Here is an 18,463-nt window from a genome sequence, read left to right as displayed (position 1 = left end):
TCTCTAGGGATTACTAGTAGACGGGCGTTTTCCTATCGAAGGTTAACAAAATGTAGGAGGAAATTAGATTTAGTGGTCGACCGATTATCGGCACCGATATTTAGGAATTTGACTGATATCGGTATATTATAAAGCGGATTAAGCAGATTAATAAACGCAACCCCGAACAACAACGGAGCCGAACTTTTCTCATCCTCTACTGTCTCGGACGCTAACCACCCTGCGCCTTCTGATTGGATAATAAACCGGGGGCGGAGCCAAAATACCCCGAATCACAAGGATTCTCAAATGGCTGCACAGACCACGGCCTATTACAAACTACAAACTATGATTACATCATACCCTGATCTAAAACCTACACGAGAGCAAGGAAAAACTCAAAAACCTTAGCATGAGGAAATTGAAGTAACCTTGAGAAGTAAATACAGTGGGACCTCGCTACTTCGCGGTTCCACGTTCGCGGGTTCAGAGCTTCGCGGGTCTAAAAATGAATAATAATGAAATAAAATAATTTTTAAAAAATAGTAATAATAAAAAAAAATTAAAGCGTTTTTGAAGGGGCGTCGCTACTTCGTGGTTCCACGTTCACAGGTTCAGAGCTTCACAGGTCTAAAAAATGATAATAATAAAATAAAATAATTTTTTTTTAAATTTAAGCATTTTTGAAGACGCGTCGCTACTTCGTGGTTCCACGTTCGCGGGTTCAGAGCTTCGCAGGTCTAAAAAAAATTATAATAAAATAAAATAATTTTTTTTTAAATTATTTTTTTTTTAAACATTTTTGAAGGGGCGTCGCTACTTTGCGGATTTTCACTTTTCGCGGGTGGTTTTGGTCCCCATTAACCGCGATAACCGAGGGATTACTGTAAAAATAATTTTCAAAAGGATTTGTTTTAATCGTCAGTAAACATCATGTTTTTTGCATTTCTAAAGCTGTTTTCAATTTGGGGTCCTTAAGAAAGTCATATCATGTTTAACATAGGACATTCTCTTGGCCTCTTTACCTGATGCCAATTTGTCTATGACTCACGCCTGTTTCGACTATCTCCTCCACTCACACAGTCCTAATAAGAGGTCCCATTAACTCGGCGTGCCCTTTCTGGCGTGCGTAATGTGTTTTGAAGGTTGTGTCATCTAGCATTTGTACTGTAACTCATGCACTTCTTCAACCCTCAAAGTCAACTTTAACGCTAATCTGTGTGGACCCGACTGCTCCAGCACTCTACTCGCGAGTAACGTTGAATGCCACCAATGCTTCTCAGACAAGCGGACACGTTCAAATTCACTGTAGCTAGAATTCCTGGATTGATCCCTTTACATTTCCTCCCGCATTCTCACGTTTTCCGCATTAATGCCACGCTGTGTTTCTGTCTCTTTTTATCTCCCTTTTGTGTTATCCAGTAAGTCTGGAGGGAACTCCTCTTCCAGTGTAGAGGATGAGGTTTCTGCCTCTATCCGACCCCTCATATCCTCGGCAGGTGAGCGCATCAAACAGTGGGGAGTGGGCCCTAAGTAGCTAGCCACCTGCCTAAAGATCAGCCTCCTGAAGCACAAGAGTATAGAATCAGAGCATAAAGCCTTCCCATTGTCTCTGCATAGAGCCTAAGTTCACTGACTACAGTTGTTGGTACATTTTCCCATCATGCTCCTCTTCCTCCAGTTGAGGACTGCAGGCGTTCTGAGAGTGGGGCTTACCACAGTGTGAATCCAACGACAAGACTATGATCCCTCATGAACAACACTCGTGTGATTTTGTGAATATAATGGGAACATAGAGACACTTTTTTTCTCACATTTTTCTTAATCACAATTTATAGTTGCTAGGTTTTCTTTGCTCATGACACACATGGTTTCTGATTGTGACTCCTTCCCTGAGCAGCCACTGACGACACTGTTGCTGTCTTCTCTCCCCTACTGCAGGAAAGCAGAAACAGAAAGTGGTAAGTTGGTGAGACTCACGCATGAAGTATCAACTGAGTTCTTGTGGCCTCCATTACAGAATTACAGGAGCTTGTTGCGCTGCACCAAGTGGCCACGTATCACACAGAGCGCAATACTTTAGGCTCACTGAAGTGTCAAAGTTGTCTTTTCATATTTTAAAACTACAAATTGTAATCAAGAAGTTTGCAGACATTGTTGGCGTGTCCTTTCATTCTATTGTAACATTTTACCTGGTATTTGTCAGTCATTACAGTTAAATTTGGAGTAAATTTTGTGAAATAGATCAACATAAAATAACTGCAGTTGTAGGGTACCAAAGGGGACCAAAACGTCAGTCCACACAACAATTTCGGCAGAGTATCATAGCATCCAAAAACAAAGGGATGGGAAAACTTGAAAATACATGAGCAATTAGTTTCAGAGATGGGTATTTCAGAGTTCAATTTGGCAGTTGCCACTCAATATGTATTCATATGCTTGCCAATGCAAATAATCGAGAGAGAAAAATACACTGATCACAGACTGAAAAACTTTAAATTCATCAATTCAGGTGAGTGCAGAAGGTTCTTCGCTTTCTCTGTCATAAAACATTTAGCAAAAATACGGGACGGTTTAACAATTATGAAGTTTCGGGTCCAGTTGTTTTTTGTTTTCCCCTGAGAAACAAGAACCTACTAAAGAGGAAGGAAACACTATGACTGGCTGGGATTGTACAGTTATATATGTAGCTGAGACAGCTATCATAAACCCCCCCAAATATACTTCATGACTTATACCGAACGCACTCAAAGTAAGGAAATAAAATTTGACTACTAACTTAACTGAAATGTATTGCTTGATGGAAACATGGTTCCACAAAGTTTGCCATGTGCAAGATCAGGCGATTATTTGAACAGCTAATTGTCATCCAAATTGATCTGCTGCTCATTAAATCTGTCTTATTGTGTTAACTTGTTCCGTTGACATACTCATACTCATATCTAAATGTTTAAATTGACAGACGGAGCACGTCCCCCCATATGATGTGGTTCCCTCCATGAGACCTGTTGTGTTGGTTGGACCATCGCTCAAAGGTTATGAGGTAAGACGTCAGTATGTGGTTTATCTCTGTTCACACGGGCATCCTTCCTTAAGTTGTCTGCTTAACATGATGGTAAATTGCATGTGTCTTCATGAGCTACATTGTTTTGGATTTTATACCTAATAAATTGTCATTTATTGCGGCTCAAATTAAATACACCTCAGAAACCTTCGATGAAAAACATGAATGGACATACAGTATATCCTCAATAGTACCATCACTTTTAAAGTAACGATAATTGTTGAGCATAATAGAAGAAAATTGGTGGCTGGACTCTTATACCTGAAATTGGGCTAAGCAAACCACAAAGTATAAAAACTGTGAGGCATACTTCCTATGCTCTTGACATCCCGTTCTGGCCAGTAGGAGTATTACCGTTTGTACGAGGCAGAGTAGTTCTGACAAGATAAGGGGTACTGGAAAGGAGGGTCTGTCAAAAAAAACAAACCTTGGATTCAAGAGACACAGTGTGGTTTTTGTCCTGTCCGTAAAAAAGTGGACCATCTCTACACCCTGAACAGGGTCCTCAAGTAAAGATAGGAGTTTGGCTATCGGGTCTACCTGAGTTTTGTTGACTTAGGGGTGGCATTCGAACTTGTTGCTTAGGGAGTCCTGTGAGGGAGTAAGGGATACTGGAGAATCTCATCGAGACTGTCAGGTACCTGTATGACCCGTACCACTGGTCCCCTCTGCCGGCAGTGTGTGGGATTTGTTCCCGGTGAAGGTTGGACTCCATCAAAGCTGCCCTTTGTCCCAGATTCTGTTCATTACCTTTATGGTGCAGCTAAGGCGTAGAAGGATTCAGGTTTTTGTAGATGATGTGGCTTTCACAAACCATGGTCTTGAACTTTCACTTTAGCGGTTTACAGGGTAGTATACCGTCTCTAGGTTAAAGGAAAGATCCTGCCCAAGTGGAAAAGTTCAAATATCTTGGGGTCTTGTTCACAAGTGAGAGTAGGATGGAGCAAGGGATTGACAGATGGATTGGTGCAGCGTCTGCAATCATAGACTATGTATCTGTCCGTCATGGGAAAGAAAGAGTTTAGCCTAAAGGCCAAGCTCTCGATTTACCTATTTACATTTTTGCTAAGACATCTAGTAAGGATGCCTCAGGGACGCCTCTTTCGAGAGGGACTATGGGGACAACCCAGGACATGATGGAGAGACTATGGTCTCTAGGCTGGCCTGGGATTCTGTCGGAGGAGCTGAATGAAGTGTGTGGGCATCCTTTCTTAAGCGGCTGCTCCTGTGACCTGACCCCAGAAAAGCAAAACCAAATGGATAGATTAATGAATGAATGATTTTTGTTCTGACGGCAAGCGCTTCACATTCACAGGTTATGGGTATGAATTAGAGTTCTCCCAATTAGTCAATGTTAGCTTGTGGACCGGGCATTTAACCTTGTCTGTCAGAGTGTTTTATGTTGGGTATCTGACCTTCAAATGCATGATGGATGAATGTCATTAAAAGTTGAAATTTTGTCACTTGTGCAGGTGACTGATATGATGCAGAAAGCACTTTTTGACTTTCTCAAGCACAGATTTGATGGCAGGTAAAAAAAATTGCACTGATTCCTTCCCTTATATGCAATAATTTCCCTGTCAAGTGGATTGACCAAAATCTTAACTTTTATAGGATATCAATCACCCGCGTTACTGCAGATATATCTTTGGCCAAGAGGTCCGTACTCAACAACCCCAGCAAAAGGGCCATAATAGAAAGGTCCAACACACGTTCCAGTTTAGGTAAGAAATTACCGACTATAGATATTCCCCAAATAAGGTTTTCTCTTAGAGTCTTCAATCTTTCCTTACTTGTGTCTTGTGTCATCAGCTGAAGTGCAAAGTGAGATTGAGCGGATATTTGAATTGGCACGCTCACTGCAACTGGTTGTGCTGGATGCCGACACCATCAATCACCCTGCCCAACTACTCAAGACCTCATTATCTCCTATCATTGTCCACGTCAAAGTGTCCTCACCAAAGGTAAACTAGCAAGACCAGTTCAATTGTGATCTGTTAGATTTGCTTTAAATGAAGTTGCATTGTAGATTGCAGATAACGTAGTCTATTGGGTGGCGTGGGGGGTTGCCAATACAGTGGAACCTCGGTTCTCGACCATAATCCGTTCCAGAACCCTGTTGGAAAACCGATTTGTTCGATCACCGAAATCATTTTTCCCATTAAAAATAATGTAAATCGTTTTAATCCGTTCCAACACCCTGAACGTTTAACTTGAATGTTTAACGTAATCATAAAGCTAACCCAGGCTAATCGTATGTCCACGTTATCGTAATCTTCCGTACGAAAGATTACGCTAACATGAACGTGTAAAAATTAAAAAAATCAGGTCGTTTACAAGTCATTTAGCACCCAGGTCTCCACAACAAGTGGTGAGCGGTTCATTGGAGAGGGGGCTCCGTACCAACACCCTGAAAGTTGAGCTCCGTTCCAACACCCACATAAAGCTAACCCAGGCTAATCGTACGTCCGCGTTATCGTAATCTTCCGTACGAAAGATTACGCTAACATGAACGTGTAAAAATAAAAAAATCAGGTCGTTTACAAGTCATTTAGCACCCGGGTCTCCACAAGTGGTGAGCGGTTCATTGGAAAGGGGGCTCCGTTCCAACACCCTGAAAGTTGGGCTCCGTTCCAACACCCAAACACAAAAGATTACGCTAACATGAACGTGTAAAAATTTAGGATAAAGAAAATAATTATTGATAGGATTTCTTACCTTTGTGGTGGTCTGCAGAAGGCGCAGGTGTACCGCTGTTGCTTGCTTATAGCACTCACTCCCTTAGCCACATCACTAGATTTCACAGCCTCCTTATTCTTTAGTATCGTACTGATCGTAGATTTAGCCATGCTGTATTCCTTAGCAAGATCAGACACTCGCACACCTCCTTCATAATTTGCAATTATTTCTTTGCTAAAATACAATAGTTGTACGCACTACTTTTCTTTTTTCACCTGTAGCAACTTTGCTGCTTGCACTGACTTTCTTTGGAGGCATAATAAGGGGCTAAAACACCCGTACGCCGCTCAGCATCGCATCCCAGCGTACGCACTCATGCATTACCGGCGTTCGAACTCCGATTTTTTGACCGAATAGCGAAGCAAGAATTTCTCGAAATTTTTGGTTCGAAAACCGAGGTTCTACTGTATCTTGATATTTCAATTATAATACCACAGTACAGGTGTAATTTGGAGTAGATGTTTTTTCCTCTTTAGCCTTGAATTAGGGTTTACCTTTGGCTCAAAGATTTAAAACAGCAATTACTATGAGCAGCCTACTACAAGTTTAAGCAAGAAAGTTTAAAAAGATCAGTCTGGATCAAGGGCAGCACGGCGGCGCAGTGGTTAGCGCTTGTGCGGCACAGTTCATGTCATGGGAACCTGTCGTGGGTTCAAATCCAGCTCCAGACTTCCTGTGCGGAGTTTGTATGTTCTCCCCGTGCTTGCATGGGTTTCCTCCGGGCACTCCAGTTTCCTCCCACATTCCAAAAACATGCATTTCAGGTGAATTGGCCGGTCTAAATTGTCCCTAGGTGTGAATGAGCGAATGAGTTGTCTGTCCCTGTGTGCCCTGCGATTGGCTGGCAACCGGTTCAGGGTGTCCCCTGCCCACTGCCCGGAGATGGCTGGGATGGGCTCCAGCCCCCCCGCGACCCTAACAAGGATAAGCGGTACGGCTAATGACATGAGATGAGTCTGGATCAAATTAGTTAGCACTTTTAAAAGTACTGTAGTATTGCACTCATTGAGTTGAGCTGATTTATGCTTACAGTCTCCAGTTAAGGACCTTCAGGAGCTCTTTCCAGGACACCTCATTTAATACAATCTATGTGGCATTTTCCTTCAGGTACTGCAGAGACTAGTAAAGTCCAGAGGGAAGTCCCAGAGCAAACACCTGAATGTTCAACTTGTGGCTGCAGACAAACTTGCCCAATGTCCTCCAGTGCGTGACCTTCCTCATCGCACAACGTTTCATGTTGATTGAAATAACAAAAGGTTAAAGCTATCCAATATTTTGCTGCCCACAGGAAATGTTTGACATCATCCTGGACGAGAACCAGCTTGAGGACGCCTGTGAGCATCTTGCAGAATACCTTGAGGCCTATTGGAAAGCAACACATACCTCCATGGCGACTCCACTAAACCCCTTGCTCGGACGTAATATCGGCCCCAGTACTCTCACAGCGTACCCTACCAACATTTCTGGATTGCAGGTATACATTGGTTACTTCGAGACTTTATTACAGTGGAACCTCGGTTTTTGAACGCCTCTCAGTTAGAACAAATCGGTGTCCGACCAAACATTTCGAGAAATTCTTGCTTCGCTGTTCGGTCCAAAAATCGGAGTTCGAACGCCTGTAATGCGTGAGTGCGTACGCTAGGGCGCGATGCTGAGCGGCGTACGGGTGTTTTAGCCCCTTATTATGCCTCCGAAGATAGTGCAAGGAGCAAAGTTGCTACAGGTGAAAAAAGAAAAGTAGTGCGTACAACTATTGCATTTAAGAAAGAAATAATAGCCAAATATGAAGAAGGTGAGCGAGCGCCTTCTGCTGACCACCACAAAGGTAAGAAATCCTATTCATAAGATCACGATAACGCGAACGTACGATTAGCCTGGGTTAGCTTTAAGTTTACGTTAAACATTCAGGGTGTTGGAACGGAGCCCAACATTCAGGGTGTTGGAACGGAGCCCCCTTTCCAATGAACCGCTCACCACTTGTTGTGGAGACCCGGGTGCTAAATGACTTGTAAACGACCTGATTTTTTTATTTTTACACGTTCATATTAGCGTAATCTTTCGTACGGAAGATTACGAAAATGCGGACGTACGATTAGCCTGGGTTAGCTTTATGTTTATGTTAAAATATTCAAGGTAAACATTCAGGGTGTTGGAACGGATTAAAACGATTTACATTATTTTTAATGGGAAAAATGATTTCGGTGATCGAACAAATCGGTTTTCGAACAGGGTTCTGGAACGGATTATGGTCGAGAACCGAGGTTCCATTGTATTTGAGAACGATCGCACCATTTCTCTCTTCTTTTCATAACAGCAGAGCCAAAGAATGCAACAACAGAGCAACCACTCGGGCGACCATTCTACTGCAAATGAGCGACGCAACCTGATGACAGCCGATGAAAACTACCATAACGAACGGGCGCACAAGGGACGCAATCGAATGTCGTCGGGCTCACAGCACAGCCGAGAGGCGCAGGACCCCTACCATGACTACCAGGACCCCTATCAGGATGCATACAAGCCACACCGCAACCGCAGCTCCCCGGGCAGCTACAGCCATGACTCCCGGCACCGGCTTTGAATCCCGTTGACTCGTCTTGAAGTGACCAGATGTTCTAAATTCCAACCACAAAATAATCACTGTCAAAGAGACACAGGTGTTCCAAGTTTTCCCTATTTTCAGGGGGGTCCTTTGTGTATTAAACCTCCAAAACATTCACAGAACTCAACATTTTATGTTTCGTGTTGCCCAGACAGCTACCGAACCTTCTGGGTCTCTCTCAGAAGAAATATTGCATAGATTGCCCTCACTGCCTCAGCAGTGGACATATGGTGCTGATGTGATGTCACACCAAGTGGGAAGGAGGTCTACTGGACACAGACCCCTTACCAAACCATGTAAAAACCCTTTCAACTTTTAGCTTATTGCATGCTAATAGATGATGAACGTTTCCTTCCTTCCTTCCAACTTTAAACCTTCATTCTATCTTTCTTTCATACATCTTTTATACCTATTCTGAAAATCTGATTTTCCTAAATGCTAGCTTGTAGGTAGGAGGGCTGGGCTGGGCTTTACAGAGGATACATTAGCAATTGTCGAGCAGAACCCTAGTTGAAAATTGGTGCTTCACATTCTTGAACTATATTTTTTGAACGTTATTTCACGGAGAGAAAAAGCTTAAGCAGTTTGGATGTTTGAACAATACAATTGTGACAATTTTTGAAGAGATTGATCCCAGTAAGTTTAAATTTGATAGCATTTGACCCCTATATGGTATTAGGGTCTCCTCTATAACCTGTTTCAAGGTTCTAAAATGTAATAACTGATGTGTCTCAGAGGCCATCAAATTATAATGGGAATATATGGTAATGGGTGCATATAATGTAATGTTTGTTAGGATGTTGGTTTAATTATATTGAGCGATACTCCGTTTTTAGTGGTCAGGACTGAGTTGGACCCCCTGGTCAAAATTGACCCGCGAACAACAGTTAGTGGTGCCAATTCCCAACACAACATGATGGTTAAGTGGGGAGGTTGTAATTTTAATTCAATTTTAATTATTTCCTGTTTTCACCTTAGGTTCCTCAGGCCTGACCTATGCCCACCCACTTCCTTGAGCCCATCATCTTGATCATCCGTGTCTTGCGTTTAGGTCTGGCTGATTAATCACTGTAGTATGGCATCAATCAGTTTTTTCCATTTGTATATTTTTTTGAGAGTTCCATTGAGTTTCACCCCACCTCTCGCATTTCACAAATCGACCAAAAGATTTTCTGAGAAACATTTATTATGAACGGAATAATGACTTTTTAACTTTATATATTTATATCTGTATAGCAAGTTTGTGATCTCCCTAAACTCGCGATCCAACCCAGCACAGCAGAAAATATATCAGAAAGTGTTTGTGCCGCCATCAAACTAATAGTGTGGCTGAACTCAGTCTGTTGTAACGAAGTGCAGATGTAGTTAATCATGATTTTAAAGTATCTTAAGTTATCCTATTCTAGTTTATTAATGATAACTTCGTTTTGGTAGATACTCAAAATAAGGAGAGAAGACATCAATGGATTTTGAACTTGCAAAGAAGATAGGGTGAGAAGCCGAACCTCAATACTCCAATAAGAGATTCCTACCTGCTCTAAAGGTCTTGTTTTGTATCAAGTCTCCTAGGTTACAAAAGCAGATCCGCACTAAAAGGTGTAGGAATCAAAGAACAGCAACATGATTGGCCCATACTGAGAATGACGTAAACCAGGGTTGTCAAACTCATTTTAACTCGGGGGCCACACGATAGAACAAACATTCCTTCGGGGGCCGGACTTGTAGATTGAGGAGAAAGAAAAAAGACAGAAAAAGAGAAAGAAATAGGAGAAAGAGAAAAAGGGAGAAAGAGAGCGAGAACGTGAGAAACAAAAGAGATTAAAAGAAAAATAGTGAGAGGGAAAAAGAAAGAGAGAGAAAGAAAGAAATCCAAAAAAAAAAAATAGAAATAGAAAAGGAGAGAATGAGGAGAGAAAGCAAGAAGGGTAGGAAGAAAGAAGGGGAAACCAAGAGATAGAGAGAGAAAAGAGAGAGAAAAGGAAAAAAGGAAGAGAGAGCAAAAGAAGGTAAAACGACACAGTGACATAAAGAGACAAAGAGGAACAAAGAAAGAGAAAAAGAGAGACAGGGAGAGTGAAAAAGAGAGACATAGAGAGTGAGAGGAAAAAAGGAGGATGAGAGAGAGGGGGTGAGAGAGAGAGAGAGAGAAAGAGAAATACAACTACAGTGTTTGTAAGAGGCACCTAGCTTTGGCAACATCAAGAGGACATATTTCAACCTGCAGCTCATTTTTCTCTTGCGCTTCCTTCAGCACTGTCTCGCGGGCCGCCTGTTTGACTCCCCTGACGTAAACATTTCATAATAGTCAAAACAACAGTGCGGAATAATAATAATAATAATAATAATAATAATTTCCTTGTATTGTCATTCTGTGTAACAATGTACACAGAACGAAATTTCGATTGCACCTGACCCGTTGTAGCGAGCCGATGCAGCCGCAGCCAACAGAGGGCGCCGCCAACCACTTTTTAAGTCTTAGGAATGACTCGGCCGGGGCGCGAACCACCGACCTCCCAGTCTCAAAGCGGGCGCCTTACCATCTAGGCTACTGAGCTGGTTTAATGGTCCAAATACCAAACTGGCATCCTATGCTATCTCTTTTGCAGGTTTCTAATACTGAAAAAAAGAATAAACGTAGAATACACTTAGAAAAAACTCAGATAATATAAGCAAAAAAGGGCGGATAAGGGAAAATGTATCTGAAAGTTAATTTAACATAACTAACGCAAGTAGTTGCTGTTTTAAAGAAAAAGGAATGCATAAATAACATTTGCCGTTCTATTCCGTTTTTTCTTGGTAAGGATGGAAAATAGAATTTATCCATTTTCATCTTAGTGCAGTTACTAATTACTTGATTCAAAAAGTAATTCAGTTATCTCCCAGAATGCTAATACCAAAAAGTAGCGCGGTATTCGAAAAAGTAACTATCTTGTTACTAATAACCGTATATACCAGGGGTGTCAAACTCATTTTAACTCGGGGGCCACACGATAGAACAAACATTCTGTTGGGGGCCGGACCAGTAGATCAAAGAGAAAGAAAAAGAGAGATAAAGAAATAAGAGAAAGATGGGGGATAAAGAAAGAGAGAGAGGGGGAGAGCCTGAGAAACAAAAGAGATAAAAAGAGAAGTCATGAGAGAGGGGGAAAGAAAGGGAGAGGAAGAAAGAAATCTAAAGAGAAATAGAAAGACAGAAGGAGATTAAAGAGAAAAGAAAGCACAAAGGATAGGAAGAGAGAAAGAGAAAAGAGAGAAAAGGAAATTAGAGCAAAATAAGTTAAAAAGACAGAGAGAGAAAGAGATAAAGAGCAACAAAGGAAGAGAAAAAGAGAGACACAGAGTGAAAGAGACAGAGAGTGGGAGAAAAGGAGTGGAAAGAGAGAGAGAGAGAGAGAGAGAAATAAATACAAGTGCAGTGTCTTTGTGAGAAGCACCATTCTTTAGCAACATCAAGTTGACATATTTCAACCTGCAGCTTGTTTTTATCTTGCGCCTCTCTGAGTGTTGTCTCGCGGGCCGGATTCAATCCCTTAGCGGGCCTGATCTGGCCCGCGGGCCGCCAGTTTGACACCTGTGGTATATACTCTTATAGAAGCCGACCCTCTTTAACTGCTTTAAAATAGCCACATGATAAAAAAAATAAAGGAAGACGTAAAGCCTTCGTATTTCTCTGCTTTTACAATCTCAAGAGCTTGAAATCTAGCACTTAGCCGAGACACTCCATATCCATGTTGTCGCTGGGCTTCAAACCTCTCTAAGATCTCATTCTTCATTTCTGGATGCTGTGCAAGATGAAATGACCAAAATACAGCACACTGTTCCTGTAAATTCTGAGCTCACATTTGCCCCATTTATTTTTTGTCCGTTTGTTGTTCCTGTATAAGCCACACACACCTCCCCCAGGTGCTGCCTACCATGCGGTACTGTGGGCTTATAAACTGATTCTCTGATTGATTTTTTTTTTTTTTAATAATCGTAAATTCGGCTTGGATGGGAGTATATACGGGAGGGAGAATATCTACATTAAGAGAAATTCAACGCCCTCGTACTTCCTCATAACGCGTTAGTCCCGACATTGTCACTAACCAATAATATATCAACATTTTGACACACTATACCCCCTTCCCACAATTTTTTTTAGATGAAACACAAAAATTAGGGTCCTGGTCTGTTTGTAATGGCGTTTAAGGTATTCAGTGTTTAGCATTTTGCTTTTCTTCGCATGAGGGGAAAATGAGCACCGGTGCAACCTTTGCATTTCAAGTTTGCTAAGAATGCTACGACAGATTTGAATAAGACCGTTTTGCAAGATTTGAATGCTCACAATTTGACTGCCAGATACTCAGGTCATCATGATTAAATAGGTTAACGACGTAACCTTGATGTGAATAGTGACTTTAGAAAAAAAAAATGGAATGCAACAGGTTCAAATACAGTGCTTGCAAAATTATTAGCCCCCCCCCCCAAAGAACTTTGACACATTTCCTGCCATATTTGAGGCTTCAAACAATTATGTAAGAAAAAAACTCAAAATAATTTCTAAAAATTAACAATATGAAAGACACAATCATTTATTTTATTATTTATATTTATATTATTAATATTATGCCTACAATTTAAAAAATGGAAAGTAGACGTTGCAAAAATATTGGCCCCCTTTGAGTTAATACTTTGTACAACCTCGTTTTGCTGTGATCACAGCCACAAGTCTTTTTTGGTGTGACTCTCTAAGTTTTGCATATATTCCTTAGAAAACAGCTAAAGTTCCTTAAGGTTTGATGGTAATCGTTTGTGCACAGCATGTTTCAGATCTTTCTAGAAAAGCTGTAAAGGATTGTGGTCTAAACCTTAGCTTGGTAATTTCAACACCTCTATCTGGTTTTAAACTACTCCATTGTAGATTGTGCTTTATGTTTAGGGTGGTTGTCCGGTTGGAAGGGGAACCTGCCCCCCATCCTCAGGTCTCTTGCAGACTCAAACAGAGCTTCCATCTTCAGCTCTATTGATCTTCTCAGTCCCTGCTGAAGAAAAGAAACTGCAGAGCATAATGCTGTCACCACCATGTTTGACAGTGATGATGGTGTTTTCAGGGTGATGTGCAGTGTCACTCCTACGCCAAACGTAACGCTTTTCTCTTAGCCCAAACGGTTCAATTTTGGTCGCATCTGACCAAAGCAATTTATTCCACATATTTGTGTCTCCCATGTGGCTTCTTGCAAACACCTAATGGACCTTTTTATTATATAATTTTTCGAATAAGCTTCCTCCTTGCCATTCTCCCAAAGAGGGTAAGTTGATGTAGAATATGACTTATAGTTGTCTTATGCACAGATTGTCCCCCCTCGGCTGGGTATGCCTGCAAGTTATCCAATGTAATCATTGGGTCTCTTGGTTGCTTATCTGATTCGTTTTCTTCTTGTTTCGGCTGAAATTTTAGAGAGACCCCCTGGTCTTGGTAAGTTTGCAGTGGTTTTATGCTTTCCATTTGAATATTATTGCTCGCACAGTGCTTCAGAAGATGTGTAAATTGTACGAAATGTTCTCGTATCTCGTTCACACTTTAAACATTTCTGTAACTTTTTCTGGCGCCTGCCTTAAGTGTTATTTGGTCTTCAAATGCCGTCTGTTTGTCATCGTTACTCATTTAGGTCTACATGGGATTCGGAAGCCATCAGGGAACTTCTAAAGTGAGTTGGCTGAGCTAAGAGGGGGGCAATATTTCTACAACCCCTACTTTCCAGTGTTTTTGTTGTAAATACAGTATAAAATGTTGAAATAATTAAGTTCCCCTTCACGATTGTGTCCCACATGGTGATTCTTTGAAAATATTTAAAGTTTTTTTTAGTGTTAAATATGAAGACTGAAATGTGGCAATATGACAAAACGTTCTTGGAGGGGCAAATACTTTCTCTTGACACTGTACAAATTTGAGGTCATACATGTCACCGTATCCCTACTCTGAAAGGATATGCGTTTGCTTTTTCACTTAATTATAAAAAATGTTAAACAAGATTAGGGAAAAGATTCAATGAAGAGCCTTTGTCATTGAAAGAGCTCCAGACGGTCTTTTCTAGGGACTTTTTTTGAATTTTAAAACATGTACATAGAGTCTTTTAAGAGATGCTCAAGATATACATTGTATGGTTACGAAAACAAGGTTTTGGTCATGTGCAATTCAAAGCAGCATGCTCTGCATTAAATGAGGATGTTCATGTACTATGCAATCGCAAACTTCATGCTGTGGCCTCTCTTCACCAACTCTTTCTTTACACAGCTTCATCTGGACCATCAAGGAAATCCTGTGTTTTTTTGTGGATTTGTCTGTGGAAGGTAAAAAAAAAAATCAGCGGCTAATGCGGTATTGCATGTATAATGTACCATACTAATTTCTAAAGAGGAATTAAAGAAAATAGTTGACTTTAGAGCCAGCTGTATTGAAGACAAAGCTCCAAGTGACTGTTTTTCCCCCAAAAATAAAAAAGCCATTATGATAGACTCTGTTGTATTTTTTTAACAAAACGATTGTCTGTGAATAGAGTTGACAACTACTAAAAATGTAAACTAAAAATATTGTGCTCCCCTCCAAACACTAACATCGAGTGCACAGAGAACCATACTCCTCCCCCACCTGGGACAGTTCGATCACCTCTCATTGTTCCTGGCCCCAGCGCATACCCCGCTCAGTCGGCAGACAAAGGCCAGGAGACACATCATCATCAACTGGCCTGACGACGCCCTCCCCCAACTCCAGGACAGCTTTAAGCAGACACACTGGGACACTTTCCATCATGAGGACCTGACCACATTCACAGACACAGTACTATCGTACATCGGGTACTGCATGGGTGAGGTCACTGTGGCGAAGACATCTATGTCGTGATTACCTAACCGGAGTCACCTGAGGTAATCAGCTGGTGTGCTGGAACGCGATCTCTTGATTGGTGGAAGTCTACTACATAAGCTGTCAGCGTCCAGAGATGGACGTTCGAGTGTCTTCCTCATTTCCTGAGTGAACCTCCAACATTCAAGGTACCACAAGCCCATGTATATTCCAAGTCTGATTCTCGTTGCCTGACCCTTGTCTGTTAAAAGTTTTCGATCTACTCTTCCGTCCCGGCCACCGACTTACCTGCTACGTTTCGCCACGCGTTTTCACCACGGAGTTGCCATATCGTCCCAAGAGGCTTTCCACTGCCAAGGCTCGACGTCCCAAGCCTGCTCCACCGAATCTTGTCACAATAAATCCTTTAACTGACGCTATTGGATCCGAGTCCTTGTTCTGTTCCATGACAGAACACTCGAACCAAAGCATGGATCCAGCGACAGTTCGTCCCACCTCTGAGAGATGCGGAAATGCCGAACAGGAATCCGCGCTACAGCGCCTACAACGCACCGAAGGCGCAATACAACAAATCGTCCACGACGTATCCACACTAGTCCGGCAAGTACAACGTCACCAAGATTTTTTTGAACAGTGCGAAGCTTCCCCGGCAACACGAGCACGAGATCCAGTTCCGCCCCTTTCTGATCAGGTCGGCAGTGTTGAACCACGAGTAGGTTCGCCAGAGAGATTCAGTGGAGAGCCCGCCCAGATCCGCCCCTTTCTTATAAATTGCCGACTAATTTTTGATCTACAACCGCGAGCCTTTGTGAACGAAAAGGCGAAGGTGGCTTTTGTGATAAATCATCTGACTGGCAGAGCCCGCCTTTGGGGAACGGCAGAATACGAACGAGGGGCGACAGCATGCACCTCTTTTAATTTGCTTAGCCAGGAAATGATTAAAGTTTTTGATTCTGGAGCCTCATCAGTCGATGCTGCTCGTTCAATCTTGAACATCCGCCAGGGGAGACGCTCCATTGCCGACTATGCCATTGACTTTCGCACACTAGCAGCCCAGAGTCACTGGAACGAAGAGGCGCTGGTCGACGCCTACCTCCATAGCTTGTCCGGTTATATCAAAGACGAATTGGTTTCCCACGCTCCTCCGGTAACTCTTGACAATGCTATCGAACTGACCGCCCGGATCGACCGTAGGGTTCAGGCAAGACGCAGAGAGAGAGAAGATCCCAGACAACCCATCACCCGGCAAAGTCAAGACATTAGTAAGATACCGAACCCCCCAACCAATTCTACCGCACCTCATGAGATGATGGAGGTGGACCGCACCTTTCTCTCCGTCGAAGAACGCCAGCGAAGGCGTACCGAACGGCTATGTTATTACTGCGGCGGCCAGGGACATAGGGTGGTCAATTGCCCGTTAAAAGCAAACGCTCGTCGGATATAGGGGACATCCGATTGAGCTCAGCTTTATTATCGTCCCCCAAGACTGATAGACCTGTTCTCCGGGCAAATCTCATTATTTCCGGTACATCTCAACCCTTCCATGCCCTCATCGATTCTGGCGCCGAAACAAATATCCTGGATTTGTCACTCGCACACAAGATGGGGATACCTGTTGAAACCCTTCCTAACCCGGTATCAGCTCGGGCTTTGGATGGCCACCTATTAGGCACCGTATCTCAAATAACGGAACCCATTGAACTACAGTTGTCTGGAAATCACAGAGAGAAGATCCGATTTCACTTACTTCACTCCCCTAACCAACCCCTTGTCCTGGGTCATCCTTGGTTGGTGCAACACAACCCCCATTTCGACTGGCGCACTGGGTCGATACTTGAATGGGGCATGGATTGTCACCAAACCTGTCTGCAAGCCGCTCCTTACCCAAATCATCCTGTTTCCACGAGGGCTCCACCCAATCTGTCCAAGGTCCCAGCCTGTTACCACCACCTACGGGAGGTCTTCAGTAAAGCTAAGGCCTCTTCCTTGCCCCCTCATAGACCTTATGACTGCGCAATTGATCTCCTGCCGGGGTCTGCTCCTCCTCGGGGCCGCCTCTACTCCTTGTCCATTCCCGAGAGGAAGGCCATGGAGGAGTACATTTCCGATGCCTTGGCGGCTGGTATCATTCGACCCTCCTCTTCTCCTGCTGGGGCGGGGTTCTTCTTTGTGGGAAAAAAGGACGGGTCACTCCGGCCCTGTATAGATTATCGGGGCCTTAATGAAATCACGGTTAAAAATCGCTATCCCTTGCCTCTGCTTGCCTCTGCATTTGAGCTTCTACAGGGGGCCACGGTCTTCACTAAACTTGATCTGCGCAACGCCTACCACTTAGTCCGAATCCGGGAGGGTGATGAATGGAAGACGGCATTCAACACACCCAACGGTCACTACGAGTATCTGGTAATGCCGTTCGGATTAACCAATGCTCCAGCTGTTTTCCAATCTTTGGTAAATGACATTTTACGAGATGTGCTTAATCGTTTTGTTTTTGTGTATCTGGACGATATCTTGATTTTCTCAAAGTCCCTCGAAGAACACCGAAAACATGTCCAGCTGGTTCTCCGTCGTCTCCTAGAGAACTCTTTATTTGTTAAGGCAGAGAAGTGCGAGTTTCACGCCAAGACAGTCTCGTTCCTGGGCTACATCGTGGCGGGGGGGACCCTTCAGATGGATCCTGCCAAGGTATCAGCAGTCACCTCTTGGCCTGTCCCTGAGTCTCGGAAAAAACTCCAACAATTCCTTGGTTTTGCCAATTTCTACCGGAGGTTCATCAGGAACTACAGTTCGGTGGCAGCTCCCCTCACGCTTCTTACCAGTCCTAGAGAGCCATTTCGGTGGTCTTCCGAGGCTAATGCAGCTTTCAACCGTCTAAAAACCCATTTCTCTACGGCCCCCATACTCCAGGTACCGGACCCTGCACGCCAACTGGTAGTGGAGGTGGACGCCTCAGATGTGGGAGTGGGTGCTGTCCTGTCCCAGCGGTCGGACAAGGACCAGAAAATGCACCCGTGCGCCTTCTTTTCCCGGCGGTTGTCCCCGGCCGAACGCAACTACGACGTGGGGGATCGTGAGTTGTTGGCCGTCAAGCTTGCCCTGGAGGAATGGCGGCATTGGTTGGAGGGGGTAACGGTGCCGTTCATAGTTTGGACTGACCACAAGAACTTAGAATATATTAGATCGGCCAAGCGGCTCAATCCTCGCCAGTCACGTTGGGCCCTGTTTTTCACCCGCTTTA

At 43.2% G+C, this 18,463-nt stretch overlaps 1 protein-coding gene across 3 annotated transcripts in view; it reads left to right on the top strand.

Moving 5' to 3' along the window:
* Positions 1-14,879, top strand: part of LOC148368645 (voltage-dependent L-type calcium channel subunit beta-4-like) — a 34,447-nt gene extending 19,568 nt beyond the window's left edge. For 2 of the 3 annotated variants that reach the window (XM_088330634.1, XM_088330636.1), the window contains 9 exons: positions 1,402-1,478; positions 1,921-1,940; positions 2,942-3,022; positions 4,516-4,574; positions 4,658-4,767; positions 4,856-5,007; positions 6,890-6,985; positions 7,071-7,256; positions 8,097-14,879. In XM_088330634.1, coding sequence (XP_088186760.1) covers positions 1,402-1,478; positions 1,921-1,940; positions 2,942-3,022; positions 4,516-4,574; positions 4,658-4,767; positions 4,856-5,007; positions 6,890-6,985; positions 7,071-7,256; positions 8,097-8,363 — 1,048 coding nt within the window. In that variant the 3' untranslated portion in view covers positions 8,364-14,879. The remainder of the gene's footprint in view (positions 1-1,401; positions 1,479-1,920; positions 1,941-2,941; positions 3,023-4,515; positions 4,575-4,657; positions 4,768-4,855; positions 5,008-6,889; positions 6,986-7,070; positions 7,257-8,096) is intronic. The other variant, XM_088330635.1, reaches the window with a different exon arrangement.
* Positions 14,880-18,463: the final 3,584 nt, after the last annotated feature.

This window comes from Urocampus carinirostris, chromosome 3 (genome assembly GCF_059441175.1).
Source record: "Urocampus carinirostris isolate Australia breed hairy pipefish chromosome 3, RoL_Ucar_1.0, whole genome shotgun sequence".
Classification (NCBI taxonomy): Eukaryota; Metazoa; Chordata; class Actinopteri; order Syngnathiformes; family Syngnathidae; genus Urocampus; species Urocampus carinirostris.
The sequence above is the reverse complement of the archived record's forward strand: the minus strand, read 5'-3'. Positions and strand labels throughout refer to the sequence as shown.